The sequence below is a fragment of the Trichechus manatus genome, unplaced genomic scaffold, assembly GCF_000243295.1.
Source record: "Trichechus manatus latirostris isolate Lorelei unplaced genomic scaffold, TriManLat1.0 scaffold00096, whole genome shotgun sequence".
In the NCBI taxonomy this organism is placed as follows: domain Eukaryota; kingdom Metazoa; phylum Chordata; class Mammalia; order Sirenia; family Trichechidae; genus Trichechus; species Trichechus manatus.
This window is the reverse complement of record NW_004444032.1, coordinates 3,630,656-3,657,918: the sequence shown is the minus strand read 5'-3', so window position 1 is coordinate 3,657,918 and position 27,263 is coordinate 3,630,656. Positions and strand designations below refer to the sequence as shown.

The 27,263-nt window shown below is 39.6% G+C and overlaps 1 protein-coding gene across 1 annotated transcript in view; it reads right to left on the bottom strand.

Annotated features, from left to right (window-relative positions):
- Nucleotides 1-27,263, bottom strand: part of DOCK4 (dedicator of cytokinesis 4) — a 481,731-nt gene that overhangs the window by 120,631 nt on the left and 333,837 nt on the right. The window contains exons 17-23 of the mRNA XM_023737032.1: nucleotides 18,349-18,505; nucleotides 12,245-12,342; nucleotides 12,056-12,139; nucleotides 11,786-11,886; nucleotides 8,891-8,972; nucleotides 7,583-7,753; nucleotides 3,133-3,325 (exon numbers count right to left, since the gene is read on the bottom strand). Of these exons, the coding sequence (XP_023592800.1) occupies nucleotides 3,133-3,325; nucleotides 7,583-7,753; nucleotides 8,891-8,972; nucleotides 11,786-11,886; nucleotides 12,056-12,139; nucleotides 12,245-12,342; nucleotides 18,349-18,505 (886 nt within the window). The remainder of the gene's footprint in view (nucleotides 1-3,132; nucleotides 3,326-7,582; nucleotides 7,754-8,890; nucleotides 8,973-11,785; nucleotides 11,887-12,055; nucleotides 12,140-12,244; nucleotides 12,343-18,348; nucleotides 18,506-27,263) is intronic.

Genomic DNA, 27,263 nt, shown 5'->3' with positions numbered 1-27,263 from the left:
GTTCTCTTTTTACTCTTTTGGTGAAGTCTTTTGATGACCTTAAGTATTTAATTTTAGTTGCTCCCAGTTATCTAGTTTATATTCTGGCATTTGTGCATTGTTAGTTATGATTTGTATTAAGACCCCTAGTTTTGTCCCTATCTTTTCTTCCATGATCTTTATCATTTTAGGTTTTATATTTAGGTCTTTGATCCATTTGAGTTAGTTTTCTGTATACGGTGTGAAGTATGGGTCCTGTTTCATTTTTTTACAGATGAACATCCAGTTTTGCCAGCACCATTTCTTAAAAAGACTGTCTTTTCCTCATTTAATGGACTTTGGTCCTTTGTAAAAGATCAGCTGACCATGAGTGGATAGACTTACATCTGGGTTCTTGATTCTGTTCCACTGGTCTGTGTGTCTGTCATTGTACCAGTACCAGGCTGTTTTGACTACTGTGGTTGTATAGTAGGTTCTGAGATTGGGTAAAGTGAGGCTTTCTGCTTTGTTCTTTTTCTTCAATAATGCTTTGCTTATCCGAGGCCTCTTTCCTTTCCATATAAAGTTGGTGATTAGTTTTTCTATCTCATTTAAGAATGCTGTTGGTATTTGGATGGGGATTGCATTATATCTGTAGATCACTTTGGGTAGAACTGACATTTTCACAGGTTGAGTCTTCCTGTCCATAAGCATGGTATGTTTTTCCTTTTATGTAGGTGTCTTTTGGTTTCTTGCAGTAGTGTTTTGTAGCTTTGTCTGTATAGGTCTTCTACATCCCTGGTTAGATTTACTCTTAAGTATTTTAACTTTTTAGGGGCTATTATAAATGGTATTGTTTTCCAGATTTCCTTTTCAAAGAAGTCTCTCCTCTTAACTGGCATCTGCTTGGGCTTTTAAGAGTGCCGTTGATCGTGAGCTGCTTTTGCTTCCCCAGAAGCTTATGCTTCTCTGCAGTCATCCTCCATGGTAGTGTCCTACACAACACCAGCAGGCAGGGATCCCCTTCTCCAATTCCTCCCTCATGCCATACCGTCATAATCCCCAACCTCCCAACCCTGGCTTGGCACCTCTCCTCCAGGTCACTAGCACAGACCTTCCAGAATCCACATTTCCTGGGCCTCATGAGTCCTCCCACCTTCCTACTCCAATAAATATTCTCACAAACTCTCACAAAGACTAATATCTTTGCTCCTGGATTGCAGCTTCTTCTCTTTATATTCTTTAGTCCTGACTTCTCTACCGTTTATTATGTGTTGGTCGGCACATAATAAACAAAATCCCCTAAAATAATGTCCTTACATTTGAAAACAATTTTGATTATTTGTGTTGCTCTTCTTGTGTAGAACTTTAATCTAACAAAGAATGATCTGGTAAGTATGGAAGAAACATGGCCGAAATCACCAATTCTTCTGAGATGGTGATGAACTTTTCTTAGTTTGTTGAAAGCAGAGTTGGTGTGGTTTGAACTTTCATCCTCTCCACTCTGAAATCCTTACTCCCAACTGCTCAGGAGTCCCTGATCATTGTAACAGAACCCCTAGGGCTTGAGGAGCAGAGTTTAAAAACCACTACAACAAATATCCTTTTGCCAGATGAGATGTACTCTCATGGGGGTAGAAATCCAAAGTCTGAACTTTCTTTTATGCTGAATGCAGCATTATTTGTTTCAGCAAAAAAATTAGGAACATATCAAAAATCCATCAATAGGAGAAAAATAAATTATTCATGATATGTTCATTCACTGGAATATTATAGAACTGTAAAGGATGAATGAATTACAGCTATATCTATTAGCATGGATAATATAAAAGTATAATATTAATTGGTAATGCCACTATATAAAAGATGAAAAAAATAATATAATATGTATTTATAGCTATGTAATAAATATGTAGGAGTCCTGGTGGAGCACAGAAATGGAAATGGGAATGGGAATCTCTGATAGTGGGAATTTCTATGAAGGAAGTAGGAAAAATAAATCAGAATACCCAGAAAGACCTTGAATATATAGGTAGTCCTCAAGTTATGAGGAACAGCCCTTACAACCGTCTGTTTTTTTTTATTTTTTGTACATCTTATCGTTAATAATATGTACTACATACAATGTTGCAGAGTGTAATTTGTCGATGTTATCGTTCTCAGATGTTCACTTACAGATGTTCAAAGAACGGCTTTATAAAGATACTGATAATAAAAAGAAATAATAATGAAAACTTAAAAAAAAAGGGGGCATTCGACTTATATCAGAACCGACTTACGCTGGAGTTGTCATAATGGAACCCTGTTGTTAAGACAGTGACTACCTGTATCTACAATGGTGACTTTCTTAATAAAGATATAGAGCAAATATCTGATATTGCTAAGATTTGTTAATGATCTTCTCATTATATTATGCTCTATTTCTGCCTGCATGTTTAAAATGTCTTATGACCAAATAATTTAAAAATTGTTTACTATACATGAAACCATTTTCAAAAAATTATACACATATACGTAGATGCATTCATGTGGAAAAATAATTCTTAGCAGAATCTATTTTAAAGTTTTTTACTTGATGAGGCTAATGGAAACTTCTTAAAATAAATTTTAAAACAAAATTGGTCCTTATTCTATCATTTTCAGCAGGAAAATATAGGAAAAGATGAGACAAAGGGATTTAATAACACATATTATGACAAAATCAATCTAGTAACTGATTATTTGCTGTTGGGATAAAATAAAAATAACAGCACACCAAGATTCTCACTCAATTTTAGAGCACAAATTGGTAGAAACCTTTTAAGAACAAAAGAGACAAAAAAGGATCACATCAGGTATGTCTAAGCATCTCTGAAAGAAAATGTTAAATTTTGTTGAACATCAAAAAATGAAATCTATAATAGGAAAAAAGCATGCCGTAACCAAAACTTGTTGTGATTAGAATCCATAATTCAACCATTAAGGGTTTTTATTCTTTCTAGAAATACAATGTTAATAGTCATAAAAGTTTAAGAACTTTTGTATTTGACTAATAAATTTAGTCTACCATCCAAATGATTCTTTTGAGAAGAGAATTTTTCAGATGTTTTTAATGCTTCTACTGACCTATGACTACAACCTATAAATAATGGCTTCTTGGAGACACGATTTCAGCCTTCAGATCCCGCACGCTACCTGGGTTGGTATACAGCTGGCTCTCCACGGTTTTGCCAATGCACTGCAGCTTGACAGCTTGCAGGGAGTCGTCTACATGCATGATGGTTGGCAGACTGCCCAGAGTGTCCTGCACCAAGTTGGCCACCTCCCGGACATCGAAGAGCTTCAGCAGCTCTGAGTACACGGCTGGGAAGGAGCTGAGAAACACGGCCTTAAAAAGAAGAAATTTAAATCAATTCCCAGATAACCCTTAAGAAAGGAGCTGTAAAATGTCAGTAGTTTAAGGACTGTGACAAGTATTTTTGAATGGTAGGAAAATAAATGTAAAATGTTTTTGTTACCTAAAACTAAAAGGGGGGAAAATATAGTACAGCAGAATAGGACAGTTTCTTGAAATGTGCAAAGGTGCAACATAATGAAATCTAGGGAATTCTGGAAAATCACTGATGTTAGCAAAATGATTGGCAAAAACTTCACAGAATCAGCAAAATGCAGCATGACTGAATGGAAAGAATGCTCAACCAAGACTTGGCTCATGGTCACTTTTATTTTATTCCTCTTCAAAGAAGCTTTCTAAATTGCTCATTTTTAATCTCATTTACTTTTAAGAAACCAAACACATTAATTCCCTAAAGCATTTGACCTATGATTTAAGGAAGAAAAAAACATAGGCCCGACTATCAGAAGATCTCTGTTATATGTAATACTAGGATGGCACAAAGGGTTAAGTGCTCCACTACTAGCTGAAAGATTGGTGGTTCGAACCCACCCAGAAGCACCTCAGAAGACAGGCTGGTGACAGGCTTCCAAAAGGTCACAGCCTTGAAAATCGTATGCAGTACAGTTCTACTCTGACACACATGGGGTCGCTATGAGTTGGAACTGACTTGACAACTACAACAAGCTTTGCTTCTAAACAACTCTGTGACCTTGGACAAGTCATTTTACCTCCCTAGGCTTTAATTTCATCACCTGTAAAACAAAAAGGTCATTAGAATGACTCTTTAGGTTGCTTCAAAATCTACTTTAAATCTAGAACTGTGTATACAGACTAAGAACAATGTTCTTTAGGTAAATAAAATTTGATAATAATAAGTTTTAAGACAAAATGATGCTAACATCAAATCTCCAAGGGACATACTAAAAAAAAATTGGGCTAGAATTATGAAACAAACTCCCACTTTTAAATTGCACAGAAGGAGGGCAGTGGAAGGAAGAGCCAACTGGTCTCAACTCAACCTAGTAGAGGAAAGAGGCACGTGTTTCTAATATGCTGGTATTCAAGTGCTAGCTGGTTTACCAGTGAGATCTGACACAAGCAGAAAGTAGGTCAAATCTATATGTGCTGATGACTCAAAGATGGAATCAAATTCAAATTCACGGATTTTGGTATTTATCTATGCAGCAGCAGCAAAAATATATAGAGAAGCCTAGACCTGTTTTTGCTGTCAGTCATCAAAATGCTTAGGATACTGCAGTCAACAGGTCTGCTCTGCTCAACTCTTAAAATTACAGATTTACCTGAATGTGTTTAAAATTAGTAACTTGGTATTCCCCAATAAATATTACATTTATATAACCTTTATTTCACTTTGCAAAGAGGTGAGTCATACAGATGAAGTTAAAAAGATAAAACAATAAAATGAGCCCAGCTTTCTGATTCAGTATACCGAAAAGTTACCTAAGTTGATTTCCCCCAGGAATGCCTTAATTTATCCATTAATTCTTTTTTCATATATTCAAAGAAAGTTTTTTAACATGACTGCAATGTGAGATACATATACAACAGGACTATTAATAAAGGATAAAGGGACAAGGACCTTGTGACGGCAGAAAGGCAGTTGTACCAGACAATCTAAGCTAAGGCTTTTTACTGCAAATAAAAATGAAAGTAAAATTTAGTTTTGACCTTACTGGTAGCCACTGGTGGTGCAGTGGTTAAAGCAGCCAGCTGCTAACCAAAAGGTTGGTGGTTCAAATCCACCAGCCGCTCTGGGGGAGAAAGATGTGGCAGTTTGCTTCCATAAAGATTTACAGTCTTGAAAACCCTTTAGGGTCACTATGAGTCAGAAATGACTTGATGGCAGTGGGTTTGGTTTGGGTTTGATAGTCAAGACAAATAGGCAAAGACTGAGTTAGGACCCACCCTAGTGCATTTACTTAACTGATAACATTTTCAAAGACCCTACTTTCAAACAAGGTCCCTGTCTTAGTCATCTAGTGCTGCCATAACAGAAATACCACAAGTGGATGGTTTTAACGAAGAGAAGTTTATTTCTTCACAGTCAAAGTAGGCTTAAAGTCCAAATTCAGGGCATCAGCTCCAGGGGAAGGATTTTTCTGTCGGCCTTCTTCTCTTCTGTGTTCCCCCGGAATAGGAGCTTCTCTGCGCAGGGACCCTGGTCCAAAGGATGCGCTCTGCTCCTGGCATTGCTTTCTTAACGGTATGAGGTCCCCTTATTCTCCACTTGCTTCCCTTTCCTTTTACCTCTTACAAGAGATAAAAGGTGGTGCAGGCCACACCCCAGGGAAACTCCCTTTATGTTGGATCAGGGATATGACCTGGGTTAGGGTGGTGTTACAATCCCACCCTAATCCTCTTTAATGTAAAATTACACTCACAAAATGGAGGACAACCATGCAACACTGGGAATCATGGCCTAGCCAAATTGATACACACATTTTTGGGGGGACATAATTCAAACCATGACAGTCATATTCACAGGTACTGGGGATTAGGACCTCACATAACTTTCTGGGGACACAATTCAATCCATACCAAATCCCTGTGCTACACAGGCATTTATGGATCTCTGAAAAATTAGGACTTAAGGACTGAAGAGTGAAGAAATATCTTTTGGTGTGAATTAGAACTCCAGAAGGCAAGTTTTGTCCCTGTGATGGGTAAAGGTTAAAAAGAAAAATCTCAAAATGAAAACTCAAAGTTTAAATAACTTTCACAGAAGTAGTGAATTTCTGAGGATTCTAGTTAGTCTGTTGGATTATCCTTTTTAAATATCAACTGCTGTAAGCATGGTTTGGTTAGTGGGCAATTTGACATTGAGGTTTCTGGCAATTTCCTAAAGTACAAGGACTGTGTTGTTGACTGTAGGGGCCAAAACAAAATTTGAAAGAGCCTGAATTATATCCCTGCACAGATGGAAGCTAAGTCCACCTCTGCAAAGAAGAGCGTTAGCTGCAGAATAGCCCCTAAAGAGTCAGAAAAAGTACAGCACTATTATGGGTGGAGTTGGTACATTTCTGGTATTTTGTCATTATACATAACTCCTTCCAAATGTCATAAGGCACCAAATTGCAATCGAGTAAGTCCCCAGGTTAAGAACGTCTCACTTATGGACAACTTGTACTTAAGAATGGACTTCCATAAAGTTTATTGTATTAAAAATTTGGGTTAAATACAATGGTTTGTAATAACAAATGCATGCACTACTTTGTGATGCTCATGAAGTGTTTCTTAAGTGTTTTATGTGCACAAAAAGGTGAAATCTATACTATATGCTAAGACAAACATTTGACTAACTGACAGGAAATAAGAACCGTATGTACCTGTTCCGACCTACCTACAAACTCAACTTAAAGACAGACTTAGGAACGGACCTTGTTGTAACCCGGGGACTGCCTCTCATACTCTTAGGTATCTAGCCTTGTCTTCCAATCTCCCATTTAATGTTCTATTTCTCAATGATGACATGTCTCCAGGGGATGGTGGCCAAGAGGCCGCTTCTCTTTCTGACAGGTTTTTAACCAAATTATTAGAACTAAAAGCATATGAAAAGGATTAAGAAAGCATAGAGAAAGATATTCAGAATTATCTCTCAGAATATGTTCAAGGCCATGCTCTTTGGAAAGCGGATGGAGCCTGTCCTTAAACAAAACATGTGGGGCTCCTCCTGGTAATAGAATTTGGCAGCAGCTGCTCAGCACTGGTCATTTAAAATCAGTTCCAGGATGATCGGTCAAGTTAAATAAAACAAAACAATATGCAGTTTAGCCGAGTCCAATATAATGAGTCTGAAGTTGACAGATTAAAATGCAGTGCTGGGCTTGGGGAAAACAACCGCAATAGCCTGGCTCTAGTGAAATTCCTTCCCAGGGCTGATGGTGACAGCTTGTCCTATCATCAGTATGCATGTTGGCAACTGGAAGCAAGGCTGTTGCAAAACCAATATCCTCTCCATTCAGACAGAGAGCAGTCTGAGGAAAGGCAACCCAATTCTGCTCTGCTGGGACTCAAAGTTGGTGCAATTTTGAAAGTCTATTCAACGCTGGAATCGACTCAACGGCAGCGGGTTTAGTTGGTTTTTTATCCAATGTCGGTCAGGCTAACAAATATAAACTGGGGCTATGGGTTTCTCATGCAGAAAACATTCAATTATGCTGCTATGTAAAAATAAACAAACTGCACCCCAATTTTTCTTCTACTCAACAGAGATGAAAAAACAATTACCTGTGATTGAGATAACGCTCCAGACCCTTTGCTCTCTTGTGAAAGAAAGAAACGGACCGACATAAGGAGTTCCTGAATGCAACATCGGAATTCCTCTTCATTTTGTCCACCAGTGGCGAGGGAAAAGAGTCTTCGAGACTGAACAATATACTTAAAAATATATTCTTGAGCCTTAAAGCAAAATGTTTAAAAAGTTAGCTTCAAAGGAGACCAAGAGTATGTCTTTAACAATGACAGAGCATAAAAATCAGGGTACAGCATCAGACTTTTAAATTATTAAACACTGAGGCCCTATGAGATTTTTTAACATTATTTACTTGTGGACAGAAAAGTAATGTTTCTCTAATACCTAACGGGAGAAGAAGTGTAGGTGCTTTAAAAATTCTACATAATTCTTGAGAGTTTTGAATATTAAATATTTTTTATCCCTAGATGCTTTTTTAATTTAGCCAACAAAGAGACGGGTGTCTGTTTTTCAAAAATGATTCTGCTTTGCTGGTAGGTACTCTTTCCACCTAGCTTTTTACCTTCAATCAGACCAAAATGATAAATTTATAATTAACCAAATACTTTTTTTATAAAACTAATAAATTATCTAATTTTATCTAATGCTATCAAGTAGAATGTTACTCAACAATACGAATCAGAAGACTACCACAGCTGTTACTGGGCAATGTTACTCAACAACAGGAGTCAGAAGACAACCATGGCTGTTACCGGACAATGTTACTCAGTAACAGGAGTCAGGAGACTATCATGGCTGTTACTGGACAGTTTAGGAAAGAAAATGTATTCCTTTTGAACATATTTGCAAATAAGGCATTAACATCTCCATTTACAACTGAGCCAAGTAGGGCCCAGAGGTAGGGCAACGTTAAACCATGGGGCCCAGTAAGACCTCAGGTTTCTACATTTCAATCTCTGCTAAGCCACACTATTCTCTCTTTAAATTTAAGCAAAATGATTTTCAAATGGTCTCTGTCAGGGTGGTAGAAGTCAAGAGCCAGGGACTTCAAAGCTTAACTGCCCATTTGTCGTCTCTCATAAACCCTCCCTTCTGCCAACCCTAGACATCACTTCAAGTGTTCTGGAGTCAAGAAGTTCCAGTGGTTGAGCCTGGCAAAGTCCGATTCCAATTCCATGAGCAAAAAGCAGCTATAAACTTTAAGCAGCTATTAAGATCCTTGAATCAGCATGTCAGTAATACATCATCACCAATTACTGTCTGTGTAGAGGAAATCAATTAGCTTAAGCATCACCATGCAAAAGCTTTGTCGATCACGTTATCTCAACAGGATTAGTTACTACCTTCAGCACCTCCTGGATATGCTCTTGCCGCTCTGCTTCTGTTATCCTGTCCATGTACCACTTGAGCACTTTTATGAGGTCTCTAAAATATAGGGGGAAATGTACACAATTCTGTAGAACTGGTCTAATTTTGAATCAAATGCCAACAAATAAAATACTTATTTTTGTCATGAAAAGGCTTCTTTCCCCATTAGTTCTCATGTTTTAAAAACGCTGCAGATAAAGGCTTTATTATATCTTGAAGTTCACACCTGTCAAACTGCTATATAATAATTTTACTAAGTCTGCATTAGAACATCACTGTCTCCTTTTGAAGCTTAAGATAGAAACAATACTTCCTCGCACTGAGATTTCCCTCGATCATTGATCCTGCTGTTTCTGGTAATGTTCCAAACACAAATAGCAGAGAAAAGGACTCTGGCCAAGGAAGTGTATGGAGGTTTGACTGACATGGCCAATTTTGGACAATGGCTAACTGGGGACCTCTTTCCCAGTGACCTTGTAACAGCTGGATGAAATATCACTCAGCTGGAAGCAAAAAGGGGTGTGGGGACGGATGCAGGCAACACCTCCTCACTCCAACTCATACATCCACGAATTTATTCAAGTGAATTCTCTGACCTGTCGGAAGAACAAGGCTTAACTGTCAAAGTACACCTTAGTAGGGCATTTTGCAGACAAACCAAGCATTAAAAAAAAAAAAAAAAAAGATTAAAGAAACAAAAACTTAATTAAAAACAAAACAAAACCCAACTCTCAAGATTGCAGTGTTGCAATCTCTAACCTTGGTTGGTCCTTGGTTTCCAGGAAACATACAGTTCACACAGCAATTTTTAAAAACACCCCTCTTTTTTCTCAGTCAGGAAAGAATCCATGGCGTGCCAGTCGGAAGATGCTGTGGGAGTGCTATTTTAAAGCTAAGATGTCAGCAAGTTTCTGACCACCTACAGATGGAGAAGATTCCACAAGACTTATTTGTCTTCTTAGGACTGATTATCCTCCTTTCTCGGCCAACCTGAAGTCTTAGAAATTAAATCTTATTTCTCAGCTTCTAAGGACAACTCTAGCCAGATGCAATGACCCCTCATTTGTTGTTGTTTGCGCTCAACTCCATACCAACTCATAGCAACCCTATGGGACAGTGCAGAACTGCCCCACAGGGTTTCCTAGGCTTGGTGGCACAGTGGTTAAGCGCTTGTCTGCTAACCAAAAGGTCAGAAGTTCAAATCCACCAACTGCTCCTTGGAAATCCTATGGGGCAGTTCTACTCTGTCATATACAGTCTCTATGAGGTGGAATTGACTCGACAGCAACGGGCTATTTTAACTCTTTACAAGCACAGACTGTCAGGTCTTTTCTCTCTCAGAGCCACTGGTGGGTTCGAACCGCCGATCTTTTGGTTAGCAGCCAAGTGCTTTAACCGCTGCACCACCAAGGCTCTTGAACACCTCATAAATCAAAGCTCATTACCGTTCAGTCGATTCTGACTCATAACGACCCTATAGGACAGAGCAGAACTGTCCCCATAGGGTTTCCAAGGCTGTAATCTTTATGGAAGCAGACTGCCACATCTTTTTCCCATGACCCCCTCATACTGGGGCCCAAAGTGTTAGGCCAAGTGGTAGAGCTGTGCCAACATTTCAAAGTGATTCCTGCTGTTATAGTTCACATTTGGTGTAAAATCATGTTGATGGAGGGTCAAATCTTGTGCAAACAGTTTCATTCATTTAAATTTTGGAGATGTAAATCTTAACATGAATGATCAGCAATACCCAAGTTAACAGGATCAAATGCTTATCTGACAATCTACTATCCTTTATACATGACATCTATGGGAAAAAAAAAAAGGCAAAAACATGGTTCTACGGTCTTTTAATTCACCTCTGGGAATGATTGTGCATGTACATGTCCACAGGTGCTTAAGGCAAAAGGTAAAAATGTGGGCAGGACAGCAATGACAGTGTTGGAACAGGTAGGTGGAATACAGGATACGTTTCAAGGCTGTATTAGAGCAGGGCCAAAAGACAGGGAAGATGTTATGAACAGAACAGAGAGACAACAGTTGCCTTCTAGCAATTATCAACTAGGTTGTATGGAGGCAGGAACTAGCACATCATTTTATTCATTCATTCACTTTTAGCCTCACAGGCATAATATGCCCTGGGGGGAAAAGAGGAGTAGTTAAACTGGCAGCTAGTAACCAAAAGGTTGGCAGTTCAAACCTACCCAGAGGCACCTTGGAAGACAACTTACTTCCAAAAGCTCACAGCCTTGAAAACCCCATAGTGCAGTTCTATTCTGCACAGATGGGGCCTCCATGAGTCGGAATCGACTCCATAGCAACTAACAACAACAACCTGGAAAGGGTAGATTCTAATGACTGAACTGCTTGTGGTCAGGGGCCGGGTCTTCATATTATTAGCACCTGGCATGCAGTAGGTATTCAGTAAATATTCTGATGAATGAATGAGTGAATTTAAAACAGTATGGAGGCAAAGGCTGTTTTCTCTTTGTATTTCTTTCTTTAAAACATCAATAATTATCAAGGAGAATGATAATTAAATGGGGCTCTTGTGAGCCAAAGTGGAATAACAGACATTTTAGACTGAAGACTATTAAATGAAATAGAGACAAGAAGAAAACACTTTATGTTTTGGGTCTCCGGAACAGATTTTGAGATGTTCATGATGTTTTTTTGTTCTTCCCTTAATCAAAATAAGTTCTAGCCATTAAAAAAGAGTGGCTGAGGGGGAAGATACCATCTCAAGAGACACTTCAGTCGTTGTGCTTCATTTCTTCCTACACTCCCTTTAAAACTTTCTTATATAACCGGTTCTGCTTAGAAAAGCTCAAAAGGAGCTGCTTCTAAACCAATTACAAGATAAAGGGTCTTACCTGTATGCAAGTGCCCCAGCAAAATGACTCTCTATATAAGTGTCCATTACAGGTTTAAAATGATGAAATTTGCTATCCTGCAGCAAATTTATTATGTGAACCTAAAAAGAAAATTGAGTTTTATAAAACTGATGCAAATCAAGGTTTTCTTTTTGTTATTTTTAAATGAACTGTGATGCTATTAAGTGCATATTTCTGAAACATCCTTATGAAAGTCATGATCAAGAGACAAAATTGTTTAAAATGTCATTAAAGCAAATTTAAACTCACCAAAGAATCAAACACTTTAGACCCATATTTTTGGGAATTTTCATCTAAAATTCCAAATAAGGTATCCAGTGTATCTTGTAGGAACTGTTACAATAAAGAAGAAATAAATGAATAAATTATCTGTCCTTCCCCTCCAAAAGCTCTTTCTTCTATGAACTTCCAAGAGAGCAGTAATGAAATAGCATATACCTTTACTATCTCTGAGCCATCAATTTCTTTTAATTTAGAGAGACAGCCTGTGATCTTGTCCGGGTGGGTTCTCCATTTCAAAAGATCAAGCATATCACCTTTCCAAATAGAAAAGGAACATTAGTTTCCTTAATAGAAAACAGTCCCTTGCATGAAGTGTTCTACTAGTAAAAGTTGAATTCTCAAACCTGTCACCCACCCCTCCTTGTCACTCCAGCTGTAGGAACCTACAGAATGTGCACAGCCCTCTAGGATGGCATTTATTACAGTGTATTGTAATTATTTCCTCCCTTTTTATGCTTTTGATTTACTAACTCCTACCCATCCTTAGAGTTCCTGGGTGGTGTAAAGCTGTTAAACTGCTCAGCTACTAATCAAAAGATTGGAGGTACGAGTCCACCCAGAGGCTCCTTGGAAGAAAGGCCTGATGATCTACTTCTAAAAAATCAGCCATTGAAAATCTTATGGAGTACAGTTCTGTTCTGACACACACAGGGTCACCATGAGTTGAAACTGACTTGATGGCAACTGCTTTTGGTTACTCATCCTTCAGTTCTCAGGTTAGCTGTTGCACCTCCAGGAAGCCTTTCCTGGAATCCCTAGGCTGAACTTATAGTCCCTGGTGGCGTGACAGTTAAGCACTTGGCTGCTAACCGAAAGGCTGGCAGCTAGAACCCACCCAGCAGCTCCACGGAAGAAAGACCTGGCAATCTGCTTCCGTAAAGATCGAAGCCATGAAAACCCAGTGGGGCAGTTCTGCTCTGTCACATGGGGTTGCTATGTGTCAGAATCAACTCGATGGCACACAACCACAGTATACTCTCCCACATCACAGTAACACTTATCTCACTATCAGAGTTGTTTATCTGTCTATGTACCCAACTAGCCTGTAGAAAAAAAAAACCATGTAACCATGTTGAACTTGGCCCTAGGATATATCTCCAGCACCAGAAACACAGCAGGCATATAGCAGGGAGCTGATAAATATTTGTTGAAGAATTTTCTGCCTCCTCCCTGGAGAATGGGGTTCTCTTGAAGGCTGGGACGCTGCTTCATTATATTTGTACCTCCGGCATACAGTAACCATAGCAACTAATTTCACCCGCTAAGGAAGGTCTTCTTGACCATCTGACCGAACCCCTGTAGAAGGTCCCTGCACAATGACAAGTCCAGTGAATTGCCAGAATCATCTAGTAAGTCCTCGGACCTGAAAGTGCCGGCTCCTGGACTCCACGGGCTTGTCTTCCATCCCAGATTCTAGACAAGCTCAGGGCCCAGCTCGCCAATTTCCTCCCCCTTCCTAAACTGACAATGTGTGGGTCCTGAGCCCTTCAAGGCTCTCTGAGAACCTCTTCATCTACTGAGGGAATACATTCTCCCCTCATCTTTCCTGGAAAGAAGTTGGAAAGGCTCCTGACAATGGTGCCCATGCTTTACTCATCTCCAAAGTGAGAGGGGAGCTGGTGGTGGCTGGAAGTCACAGAAGGCTGTAAGAGCTGACAAGGCAGGGGAGACACAGGGGCTAGTCTTCCCAGGGCTTGGTGAGTGACCAGAGCGGTCCAGACAGACACCGTGAGAGCCTGTCCACAACGGAAAGTAAAAATTCACTTAAAAGTACTTGTTTCAGGAGAAACCCAAACGGGGCTTGCTGAGAGACAGAAAGATCAATGAGGGGAGGGTGTGGGGGAGAAAAGAAATCATGGAAGTCAGTAGTTATGAAGAAAAAGAAAATATCATGTAGTGAGTAGAAACAAGAAAAGGCCTAAGAATCTCAAGAGGAAAAAGAAGCAACCTCCACCACAGCCAGAGTCAAGAGAAAAACATCACAGAGGACTTAATCATAAACGATTTAGTACTAAGTAGGCATGGTTATCCCCAACAAACAAGGATAAGGGGAGGAGGACGGTGATTCAGAATTTTAAAAATGAAGGAAATTTTTTAAAAGCCAAAAAAGAGATTTGTGAGGTTTTCATAACAAACCAAAAAAAAAAAAAAAAAAAAAAAACCAGAAAAAAATGTTTAATATTCATATCTAACTCAGACATCCTGGGGATTTGATCGAAACCCTTCTTTAAAATGATTGGTTGTATTTAGAACAGTAGCTATTTCCAAGAGAGAGACCCGCAGAGGCAGAGGCGGAACTTTCTTATTCTCCAGATCTGTTTGCTTCCTCCCTCCCACCTACTTCTACTTCTTGAGATGAGCCTCAGGTCGCCTCCCTTCCCTGGCATCTTCTGTGTAATTCCTCAATGCATTTTCCTTGCCATTCACTCCGCCTCCACGCCAGTGCTCACTCCTTCTCCTTGCTCTTTCCTTCTCTTTACAGCGAGCAGCTGAAGGGGTAGTCAGGGCACTGCTCCATGTGAGGGGTGGGGAGTAGGGGGAGGAAGGAGGTGGCTCTGCTGGCCACAAGCAGCATCCAGAGCAGCAGGGGGAACCAGGAATAGGACTGTCATGAGCACAGTTGGAGCACAGCTCTATTCTGACATACATGAGTTGAAACTGACTTGATGGCAACTGGTTTTGGTTACTCATCCTTCAGTTCTCAGGTTAGCTGTTGCACCTCCAGGAAGCCTTTCCTGGAATCCTTAGACTGAATTTACAATCCCTGGTGACTCAACAGTTAAGCACTTGCTGCTAGCTGAAAAGTTGGCAGTTAGAATCCCCCTAGTAGCTCCATGGAAGAAAGACCTGGAGATCTGCTTCCATAAAGATTGCAGCCAAGAAAACCCTGCGAGGCAGTTCTATTCTGTTACATGGGGCTGCTGTGTGTCAGAATCAACTTGATGGCACACAACAACAATATACACACTCCCACACACAGCAGCACTTCTCTCACTATCACAGTTGTTAATCTGTCTATGTCCTTAACTAGCCTGTAACTGGAAAACAGATTACAGTGGTCCACACAATTAGATCAGGATGGGGCTGTTCATCTTTGCTGCAAGAAGCAGACTCCCCAAAGTGGAGCAAATGGGAGAGTACAGCAGTATGTCCTTCTGGACATAGTAGATGATGTATGCAAAGTACTCAGAGTTAAGTCACAACCGCCATCTCCTAGATCTCTGTTTTCGCCATTTGAATATATGTTAGCTGCAGATTAGAAGCTGTGACCCACGACTGAAAATATGAATTTGATACATTTCATTCAACAAGCATCTATTAAACCAAACAAACCAGTTGCTGTAGAGTTCATTCTGACTCATGAAAACTCTGTGTTACAGAGCAGAACTGAGCTCCACGGGGTTTTCTTGGATGTAATCTTTATGGAAGCAGATCGCCAGGCCTTTCTTCCGTAGTGCTGCTGGGTAGGTTTGACCCACAAACCTTTAGGTAACTAGTCGAGTGCAAACAGTCTGCATTATCTGGGGACCTAAGCATTTATTGTCTACATATGTGCCTAACTTACCGTGAGATATAAAATAGGTGGATGATATGATCTCTATTTTCAAGAAGCTTAAAGGCTCTGCCTGCCCGGGGAATAACAGATGCCCAGCAGAATATTCTGGCCTTGCAACAGCATCCATGAACCACACTGGGTAAGAGAGAGAGTGTGCAGACACACTGTGGGGATCCTGAAATGCAACTCTGCTCTAGGAAACTGTTCCTAGAGATCACATCATCTGCTAAATGCCCAATTATAATGGAAATGGGATTTGTATATTTTCCAAGTAAAGTAAAATGAATATACAGAATTTAATTCCAATTTGGAACCGGATTACTTCGACACAGAGATGTGTGCCTGGCATGTGAATTTCAGAAAGATGAACTAACTTCCTTCTCCCTTCCCATCTCCTGAAACACGCTATTCATTTCCTGGCTCATTCTGAGCTGTCGTACATTGACAAGGTTAATAAAATCAAAATGATAATTTAGCACTTCTCAGTCTCTGAAAATGAGCTAGGCACTGCACTAAATTCCGATCCCACCTTCCACAGTGAGGTGCTTAATATGATTTTATGAATACTTTAATTACCTATACTTACCTGAAAATGTTGTTTTTACAAAGTAGCAACTTCTAATTATCAGGATGTGGTTCACTCTGTTCTGTGTTAATAATTCTATTTAATATCATACATCCTAAAACTAGAACTTCAGGATAAAGGGCCAAAATTTGTGATGCCAGAGAATCTACTGTTTTATCTGTGTGCTAGGTAGAATAATGACTCCCCAAAGATGTCTACATCCTAATCCCTGGAGGGTGTGAACACGTTACCTTAAAGCAAAAAGGGATTTTACATATATGATTAAATTAAGGATTTTAAGATAGGGAGATTAGCCTAGATTATTCAGGTGGACCCAATTAATCACAAAGGTCCTTAAAAGATGGAAGAGAGTCAGAGTCAGAGAGATTTGAAGATGCTATGTTGCTGGCTTTGAGGATGGAGAAAAGAGACCATGAGCCCAGGAATGCAGGAGGTCTCTAGAAGGTGGAAAAGGAAAGGAGACAGATTCTTCCCTGGAGCCTTTTGAAGGAATGTAGCCCTGCCAATACCTTGATTTTAGCTCAGTAAGGCCCTTGTCAGACTTCTGAACTGTAAGTGAATAAAACTGTGTTGTTTTAAAGCCACTAAATTTGTGGCAATTAGCAGAATAGGAAAGTAATACAACCTCAAAGAGACAACAGGAAACTAATAAAAATCAGTTGCTATTGTTCTGATTCTGACTCATGGCGACCCCAGTGTGTCAAAGTAGAACTGTGCTCCAGAGTTTTCAATGGAAGATTTTTCGGTTGTATATCACCAGGCCTTTCTTCCAAGGTGCCTCTGGGTAGCAGACTTTAACTATTGATCTTTTGGTTAGCAGCTGAGCAGATTAACCATCTGCACCCCCCAGGGACTCCAAGAAATTCATACAACCTGCGAATAGTCTACTAGAAGCATGTAGTTAAATGCCAAATCTGTAACAGGTCTACAACTAATCAGCATGGGATGAATAAGAATTCTATGCTAAAGGAGTCAATAGAAGGTTGACTTTATTCATTTCATAACCCTCACGAGGGGTAGACTGGCCCCATATAAAACACCTAAAGTTTGGTGAATGCTTTATAATCATTCACAGTGATGTAAATGGACATTTTATTTAAGTAACATCATTAATGACTGATTACTGATAAACTCGTTAACTTGGTAAATCTCGTTAACTTGGTAATAGCTACTTTCAATCAAATTCACTAAAAATAAATTATGCAGTTAGTTTTTAAAAATATTTCTCCAAAAGTACTTTTGAAAGAGGAACTATAAAAACTAATAAAAATATGAAAGAATAACTTTTTCAAACTCTTATGTAAATACTGCAGCATTGCACACTGAAATTGAGAGGTATTTTAAAAGTGGTCAACATTATGATACATGTTTCGGTTCTTCTCTGGCACCATGTTCTAAGAGAAGAAGCACTACAAATGTTGCTCTAGGCCACCTCAGGAAGAACTAAGAACATTTACAATGTTTAGGCACAGGGGCATTTTATGAGACATACCACCTTACTACGAAGTGATTCTCCCCAATATAATGAATCTGACTTATTCATATGGCATCCAGGGTGCTAGTCAGAAGCCTTATATGGCAACCATGAAGAACTCAAAAACATGTAATTTACTTCCTTCATTACAGACAATGTTTTCCTAACAATTGGCAAGGAGAAGAGCTTGCTCTATTAATCATAACTTGCTAAACAATCACTGACATAAAAAGTAATGCTAGAACAGAAAAGCAATATCCATCTAATTAAACAAAACAACAGTCTTCATTCTAAAGCCTGCAATTAGCACTGTTTATGGAGCTATACAACAAGACACTGAGGTCGTGGTATTCTTTGTCTTTTTTTGCTTTTTAAACAGCTGGGTGTTGATAGTTTATCTGAAGAGCTGTGTCCTTGGTTTCTATACTGGCTAATGTTGAAGTCCTTCTTAAGTTACATGCATTCAACAGATCACTGGGTCACAATTATTCCTATTCTACTGGAAATTACAAACAGAAAAATCAATAATTCTCCTAGTGGGAAGTCCTTAAATATAATTTTGGTGTTTAGCGAATATGCCTACCAAGATCCACATGTGTACTTAGAGTACAAAGGTTTTCAAATAAAATGGTGTTATACATTACCATTTTGCGTGAGTTTTGTGGAACACAGAAAAGATGTTATCCAAAAAGACTCCTTTGTGGCCTTGGTGGCTTGATTATTATTCCCAAGGAGAATGCCCTTCGAAAACGGAAGTTTGAGGTAGCGGGTAGTATCTTGAAGGTTTGTGTTTTCTTCACACTGTTAAAAATATCAAAAAACAAAGGGAGGGGGAAGAGACTTCATAAGAATTATTAAGCATTATTTCCATTTCTAGTGTTTATGAACTGGGAAACATTCCAAACAGCATTACAAATAAAATTTGGTTTTTAAGTAAAATGAAAAAAAAAAAATGTGTAAAAGGAATTAAGCATGGATTTTGGAATCAGACCAATTTGGGTTTGAACCCCAGCTCTGCCACCTTCCATATGAGTGACTATATCAGGTTTGTTTAACCACTTGCAGTTTGCATTTCTCATCTCTAAAATTTCTTTGTATGTAATAAGAAATAGATGACATAAAGCCCTTAACACAGTGGCTGATACACTGGAAATGCTCAAGAAATTCTATTTGCAGTGACCATAACATTAAAAAAAAAAAAATGCTTAATTTCTTCCAGCATCCCATCTGAGGCAGCTATTAAACAGTTCCTTATTTTGAAAACTGGCAGCTGAAAGGAAACTATATCTCAGAGTAATCGAATAGTCTGAGTATATGAGGAAATCTCTTTTTCACAGATGTATTCCAGCTAACAAAAGCAATTACAGGTTTAGAACATGCAGTTTCATACCCCAAATATAATTATTTCTACAGTCAAGAATTGTCACTTAGTGCTAAAACCATCATGAGAATTGTTGATGAGGAATTGGACATTTATAGGATGCCAAAGTAGCAATAGTAACACACAGATTACTTCGTAGTGGCAGGAGGACAAACATAACTGCACATAGAGGGATCACGCTGTCATTATGTTAATGCAGGACAAGGCAAGGAAAAATACCATCATCTATAATGCACTGAACTTGAATCTATCGTACCTACAGATTCAACTCCCATTTTGTAGGAAATACAACGGATACAGCAACATGCTAAATAACTCTATAGGGAAGCAACCACACAAATCCAGAGACATTTTGCAAGATGCCTGGCCTCGTCTCTTCAAGTCAGTGTTGTAAAAAATGAGATTGTTTTAAACAACACTTAAGAGATAGACAGCCAGATACAACATATATCCCTGGATTGGATGTTGGTTTAGCTGAATCTGCTGAAAAGAATATTTTGAGAAATTTGTATATAGACTAAGTTTCAAATGAGATAAAAATGTACTGATTGAAAAGATTCATTAACTGAAAAAAAGTAGATTAAAAATCAATATATACTATACAATATCATTCGGATAAAAAAAAATCCATATAGAAAAATACCTGGAAGGACATACACTAAGGAATTGACAATTAATATCATGTGTTTTTCTTTTTGGTTTCTCTGTATACTGCTTTTGTAATGGTTTTTAATTTCTTTCTATTTTTACTTTTTATATTATATATTTTGAAAGAGTATTATATATTTTTATATTATACTACATATTTTCAAAAATATTATTACAGATATAGAACTGGTATAGCTGAGATTATTTTTAGTATAAAGTGTAAATCTCATATGAAAGTTGTTCCTTTAAATTAGTCAAATATTTTCAAGGCTATTATCCCAGGAACAGGTACGAGTTTAAACACAGAATTCCTTTGGTATTCTATTTTGTGTGATTTACAAAAGATTTTTTTAAAATTTTAATAATAAATCTTTAATAAAGATTGCTTTAACAAGTTTAGAGTTGGAATTAGAATATTACAAGATGTTCTCACCAGGACACCTGCCCAGTAAGAGGAGTACCAACATAAACACAATAAACAGACTATAATTCTCTTCTAATGTTACAACTCCAAATGCTTTCTTTTATTACTGTGTGATATTTCACATAGACAGCAAGTGAATAAAACACACATACATGGTTTAAAAAATAATTACAAAGTAAACCCTTCAAATGCTTTCTTCAGAAAAGATGTTTAGGTAAAATAATATTCTGAAATTCTGGACTGCTGCTCCCCCCCTCTCCCCATCCAGCCTTGTTCCTGCTATCAAGGCCTAGGACATAGCAAGTTATAGTGTGGATCTAAGTACCCCAAATTCACCCTACTCCATTCCTGGATCTGATCTATAGGGTTAAGTGCATGCTCTTATTCCCCATCCCTAGTGCAGTCTCTGTATACCCAACCCCAAATTTCCATTGTAACTAGAGTCTCATGCCAAACTCATCCCGGACACATTGTCTGGCTATTTCCAGGCCTCCTCCCCAGGAGCTGGAACCTGTTCTGATGTGATCCATCTGTTTATAGAAATTCTGCCCCTATAGATACATCTCTTAGTCTCCCTGGCTCCCAACAAATTGCCTGGCTCTTGAGCACTCCTGGCAGCCTCTGGGAATTTCTGCTTGATGTGGTCATCTAGCTCAACTGGTTGTCATGGGACTGACCACTTCCATGATTGAAGGCATGATGGTTGTGTTAGGTCTTTAGAAGGCACTGTGAATAGAACACTTGGCTGCCTTCTGCTAGGCTACTCAGTGAGGCCAAATTAGTTCCACCAACCCTAGTTCCCTTCAATTCTCCCCCAACCTGGGCAGCCAAGGCCTCAGCATCTGAGTCTTTCTGAGGCATGAGACCTTGATAGCTTCTTACAGTTAAACTTTATTTACTTCATTTAAGTACATAATGCAATAATTAATATAAACACCGCCCTGAACACAAAAGTTAGTTCAAGACCTTTCCTAAGACACTGGTGTGTGTGTGTGTATGAGAGAAAGAGATAGAGAATGAGAATTAATGAATTCTCTCCATCAATTTAGTAAAGTAATGCATGTAATCACCCTTTAGTCTCTATAAACTCTTTGACATAATTACAGGGGCTCAAAAGTTATTTTTGTCCAGTAGGAGTCAAAGAAGATACACTAGGTATGGGATTAGCATTTGGAGGTTACATCTCCTGAAGAATTTAAGTGGCCTCAAGAAATTGCACAGAAACTCTCAGAGCATATCTTCAATTGTTCTTTGAGGTTTTTAGCAAGCATCCTTAACACATCATACAAATACTGGAGGTTTTTAAACTAATCCAAGCAACTACTGCTTATACTATATGTCAGGCACCGCTAAGCACTTTACATATATTTTCCTATCTTCAAAGCAACTCTACTAGGCAGGATATTGTGACCTGGAGAGTTGGTGTCATCTGTCCAATGCCACAATGTTAGTAAGTGTTAGAGCCAGAATTTGAACCAAAGCCTGTGTTCACAACTGCTATGGAACATTGCTTCTTTCGAATGTTGTTTTAACCAAGCTTTAAGTTTTGATATAATAAAGATAAAATTTATTGGTTAATAAATGAAACTGAATGATGGTTTTGGCTGAGAAAGACCAAGAAAACTTCACTTTTCAAAAAAAAAAAAAAGGCAATTATATTTATTGTAGATACTACCGGGAGAGGGCTTAGAGTAGACTACGGAGCTAAAATAATTTCAAATGTGATGCGCCTATGAGTCTTACAATGGAATGGCTAGTCTATGTTCTGAAACCACACAGGTAGTGAAAGGGATCAAGTGACCTGGTGGGGAGGATGGGCAGGTAGAAGCAGATGGAGCTTGCCCCAGGGCCTTGGGAGCACAACAAAGGAGCCAGAGATCATCCATTCATTCATTTGATGAGACCGATCTGTAGAAGAGGAATGGGGTTCAAGAGCAGTGAAGAATAGAAACGGGGTTCCAGGGCAGGTGTCAGCAAGAGTTTAAGCTAAAAAGATTAACCAGCCTCTTAACAGGAAACGCACAGTTCGCTAGCAGAAGCCAGGGGTGGGGAAGAGTCAGCAGCAAACCCCCAGGCATTCTTCAGGCAGAGGGGAGAAAGGGCTGTACTGTTAGGGTGACTCTCAACCAGAAAATGGGCTGAGGAAAACAAATGAGAATGAACAATCTCCCTCTGTCTTAGTCATCTAGTGCTGCTACAACAGAAATACCACAAGTGGATGGCTTCAACAAAGAGAAGTTTATTTCTTCACAGTAAAGTAGGCTAAAAGTCCAAATTCAAGGCATCAGCTCCAGGGGAAGGCTTTCTCTCTCTGTCGGCCTCCTCATCAATGTTCCCCCAGACTAGAAGCTTCTCCGCACAGGGACCCCGGGTCCAAAGGACACACTCTGCTCCTGGCACTGCTTTCTTGGTGGTATGAGGTCCCCCTGTCTCTCCGCTCACTTCTCTCTTTTATATCTCAAGAGACTGCCTCAGGACACAATCCAATCTTGTAGATTTTGAGTCCTGCCTTACTAACACAACTGCCACCCATCCTCCTTCATTAACATCATAGAGGCAGGATTTACAACATATAGGAAAGTCACACAATACCAGGAATGGCCCAGCCAAATTGATACACACATTTTTGGGGGGACATAATTCAATCCATGACACCCTGATACCAGGTGAAGAGCTAAGAGTCTAAGAAGCTGCAGAAATGAGGCTGGAAACGTGGTTCAGCACTGCCTGTGCTTTAATTGGAAATATCAAGTACAACAGAGTTTGGCTGGGTGTTTGAGTGCCTGTGAATCTGAGCTACACATGCTGAACAGCACGAAACTGTGGCTATGACACTCTTCCTTTGCATGCACTTGATACATGCTTTTGTCACCATAGTAAAATCTAGTTACACCCCTAAATTGACTTGATAGGTTGGGTAAATATGGATCACTTGCACTCTGGAGAACATCTGAAAACAATGATCTGATTTTGGCATAACAAAGCTTTTTTTTCTTTCATCATACCTAGGGCAGGCATGGATAAAGGCAATATGGATATGAGGGTAAGAAGATACTGTCCTCCCCATTAGAGAACTCATTCTCTTGCGGGAGACACAGACACAGGTGATGTGTTACTGGTGTTAAATGGTAGATGTACTGTATTTTTACACAAATAACGCGCACCTTCTGCGTTTGTTTGCCGGCCACACCACCCTCCCCCGCCCCCTGCAAAGGGAGCCTCACAAACACTGCCATGCCAATCTGATTCCACATGTTGACATAAAGAAAATACCTTTCAGGGGAGAGAGCAGCCGGCAAACAAACGCAGAAGGTGTGCCTTATTTGCATAGAAATATGGTATGTAAAAAAACGCTCTGAGGACACAAATGAGGGAACAATTAATTGAGCCATTCTTTCTAGGATAAACAAGGAAATGTGACCACAGTTTTCTTAGCTATTACTGGATTATGGGAACCAAACCAAACCATGTCATTTCCATGTTGTTGTTGTTGTTGGTTGCCAACGATTGGCTCTGACTCATGGCGAACCCATGTACAGCAGAACGAAAAGTTGCCTGGTCCATCTTCACAACTGTTGGTATGCTTGAGTCCATTGTTACGGCCATTGTGTATTTTGAATGCCTTGCAACCTGGAGACCTCATCATCCATCACTGCATTGAACAATATTCTGTTTGATCCTGTGATTGTTATGTTGTGTGTCAACTTGGCTGGGCCATGATTCTCAGTGGCAGTTATGATGTACTTTGGCAGTCATATGATGATATGAACACTTCCATGATGAGATCTGCTATGATGTGATCACCTTCATGATGGGGTCTGCTATGAGTAGCCAATCAGCTCAAAGGGAGTTTCCTTGGGGATGTGGCCTGCATCAAATACAAGTGGACTCTCTGGGAAGACTCGAGGGCTTCTGCTCACTCTGGATCCTGCAGCTGGCTCCTGTTCGTCTGACCTCCGGTTCATGGGACTTGAGCTAGCAGCTTACCTGCCACTTGCCTGCTGATCTTGGGATTTGTTGGTCTTCGCAGCCTGTGAGCAAGAGCTCTGCGGTCTGACCTGCCGATCTTGGGTTCGCCGGCCCCTATGGCTACGTGAATCAGGAGAAGCCTCCAGCCTGACCCATGTACTTGGCACATTCTAGCCTCTACAACCGCATGAGCCATTTCCTTGATATAAATCTTTCTGTATCGATATTTATATGCTTTACTGGTTTTGATTCTCTGGAGAACCCAGCCTAAGACAGATCCATAGTGCTTTCATTGGCTAATTTTTGGAAGTAGATTTTTAGACCTTTTTTCCTAGTCTCTTAGTCTGGAAGCTCCAATAAAACCTATCCACCTTGGGTGACACTGCTGGTATTTGAAATACTAGTGGTATAGCTTCAGCATCATTGCAACATGCAAGCCACCACAGTACAACAAAGTGACAGATGGGTGGTGGGTCATTACCCTAAACAAAATACCAAAACAAACTCATTGCCATGGAGTCAATTCCGACTCATAGAGGCCATATAGGACAGAGTAGAACTGTCTCATAGGGTTTCCAAGGCTAAAATCTTTATGGAAGTAGACTGCCACATCTTTCTCCTGCACAGTGGCTGGTGGGTTCGAACTGCCGACCTTTCAGTTAGCAGCCAAGCACTTAACCACTGTGCCACCACGGCCCTGTCATTGCTAAAGTGAAGGATAATTCTCTGTGTTTGATTTGATAGGCTGGAATCTGTGTAAGTTGTCTTAAAATGGCTTGAAGTTAGTTTATTACAAATCAGAGACAAAGGATATGAGAACCACCTCTCTGCTTTACTAAACTTGAGATTGAAATTGAATCTGTCAGGAGGGATACGTTCCCTCGGACTCTTAGAGAAGAAGTGAAATCCAGGCTTTGAAGTAGTGGCAGTGTCTCGAGCTTCTCTGAGCTCATATAGCTTGGCTCACAGTCTGTTTTTTTCCCCAGAATTAAAATCAGTTGGTACAGTAATGGTTGGTGCATTATGCCCAAGCTGCTGCTTTGCCACTGTCTTAGATATGAGGAAGAGAGCTAACTGCAGTGGTCAACCATGAACATTTTCCAAAAACACGTGATCCTTGCAATAATGCAAAATACTAGATTGAGAGATTCACACCTACAATTTAATTAAGAAAATAATCTGGCATACACATTCATGGCATATTCAAAAATTAAGAAGTCTAATTTTCAGGCAGTAGAGAAGGAAACTAAACATAACACAGTAAGTCAGACAATCCAGTGGAAGCTCTATATTATCAGTTAACCAAAACCAGGTTTAAATAGCTGTGGTGGCAAAATATCTTCTTTTAGGGACCTTTTAAATATGACTAGTCATATGTGTCATAGAACTCATTACTGTCATTATTAAACATTTATTAAGTTCCTACTACTTGCCAGTGCTTGAATTATTAAGAACGTAAAAAGAAAATGAACACAGTCCCTGTCCTTGAAAGAGTTATGTGTCCGACCTCTGCCCTCATCTGCTAATACTGATTACAAAGCTGTCATAAAGACCACTGGATACCAGCTCTGCTAGGGAAGGTAAGGAAGGCCTGGGAAAGGAGCTATCTGAGCTCTGTCTTCGGGAATAAGTAGGTCGTTCAGCAGGCAAGGGAGGGAAAGGCATACTAGGTGGAAGGAACAACATATGCAAAGGTACTGGGGAAATAAAGTATAGGTGTGAGACTCTGGAGACATGACAAAGAAATGCAATGTGGGGTCCTGGACTGGATCCTGGGACAGAAAAAGGATATTAGTAGAAAAACCTGTGAAGTCCAAGTAAGTTCTGTGTTAATAGTATTGTAGCAGGGTTAATTTCTTAGTTTGCATAAATATGTTATGATTATGTAAGACGTTAACATAAGGAGAAGCTGGGTGAAGGGTATATGAGAATTTTCTGTACTATTTTTGCAATTCATCTGTAAGTCTAAAATTATCTTAAAAAGTGACTGTTTAAAAAAGTGTATGTGTATTCAGACAACTATATGTAGTTTAGTACGGCTGGTGCACGGGAGTTTTCAATACAAAAAAGCCCTGGGACTACCCCAGACCTCTTAAATAAAGAAAAACCAGATGATTCTAATACTCATCTCTGGTTTAAATTTCCTGGATTAATGTACTAGAAAGGAGGTGGAACCGACTAGTCATGCATGCAGCTGGTTAGATATGATTAGGCGAGTGTGAGAAGACTAGGGAAACGTCCAGGTTTATGTTTATGGCAGCGGTGGATTGCATACAAAGCTCAATTTTGGACACCCTGAGTTTGAGGTGCCTATGGAAAAGCCAAATGAAGATGTTCAGTAGGCAGGTAAGAGTTTTGGACTAGAAATACCTATCTGGCAGTCATCAGCATAGAGATGTGGTCATTTAACCCATGGGAGTGGATGAGACAGCTCTAGGGAGCATGAGACATGAGATAGTGACCGAGGATTAAATTCATGGCACCATCAACGTTTAAGGTGTAGATAAAGAGAGAAGCATCTTCAGAAGAAGAAAGGAAAGAAACTCAGGAGAACAATGTTAGATAAACCAAGGAATGCAAGATTATCAAGGAGAATCATCAACAGTGTTACATGCTATGAGGAAGTCTGGTAAAGAGAGATTTGTAAAGCGTCCAGTGGCTTTGGCTGCTAGGGGGGCACTAGTGATCCTAAGGGCAGAAAATTCTCTTCAGTGGTGAACACAGAAGTAGCCTGAAGAACAATCAGTTGGGATGGAAGGAAGTAGAGAAGGTGAGTGAAGACTGGCTTTTCATGTAGGCTGGTTGTGATGGCAGGGAACAGAGACGGGGGTAGCTATTTAAAAAAAAAAAAAAAATGGTTTTTAAAGAAAAAAGCTTGAGCATGTTTACAACCTGAGAGAATACTGCCAGAAGAGAGGAAGCAGTTATAGATGCAGGAGGAAGAGAAAGGGCATTAGAAGGAGCAGGGTCCCAGGAGTCAGGAAGGAGGAAGATCCTGAGGGAAGCAGGTGTGAGAATTAGTCTTGGAGGGAAGGAGTGAGTCTTGCTCCATCCTTTGAGACTGGAAGGAGGAAGGGAGGAAGGATGCACATAAGTTTGCAGGTGTCAGGGAGGGAGCTCAGGAAGTTAAGGAAGTT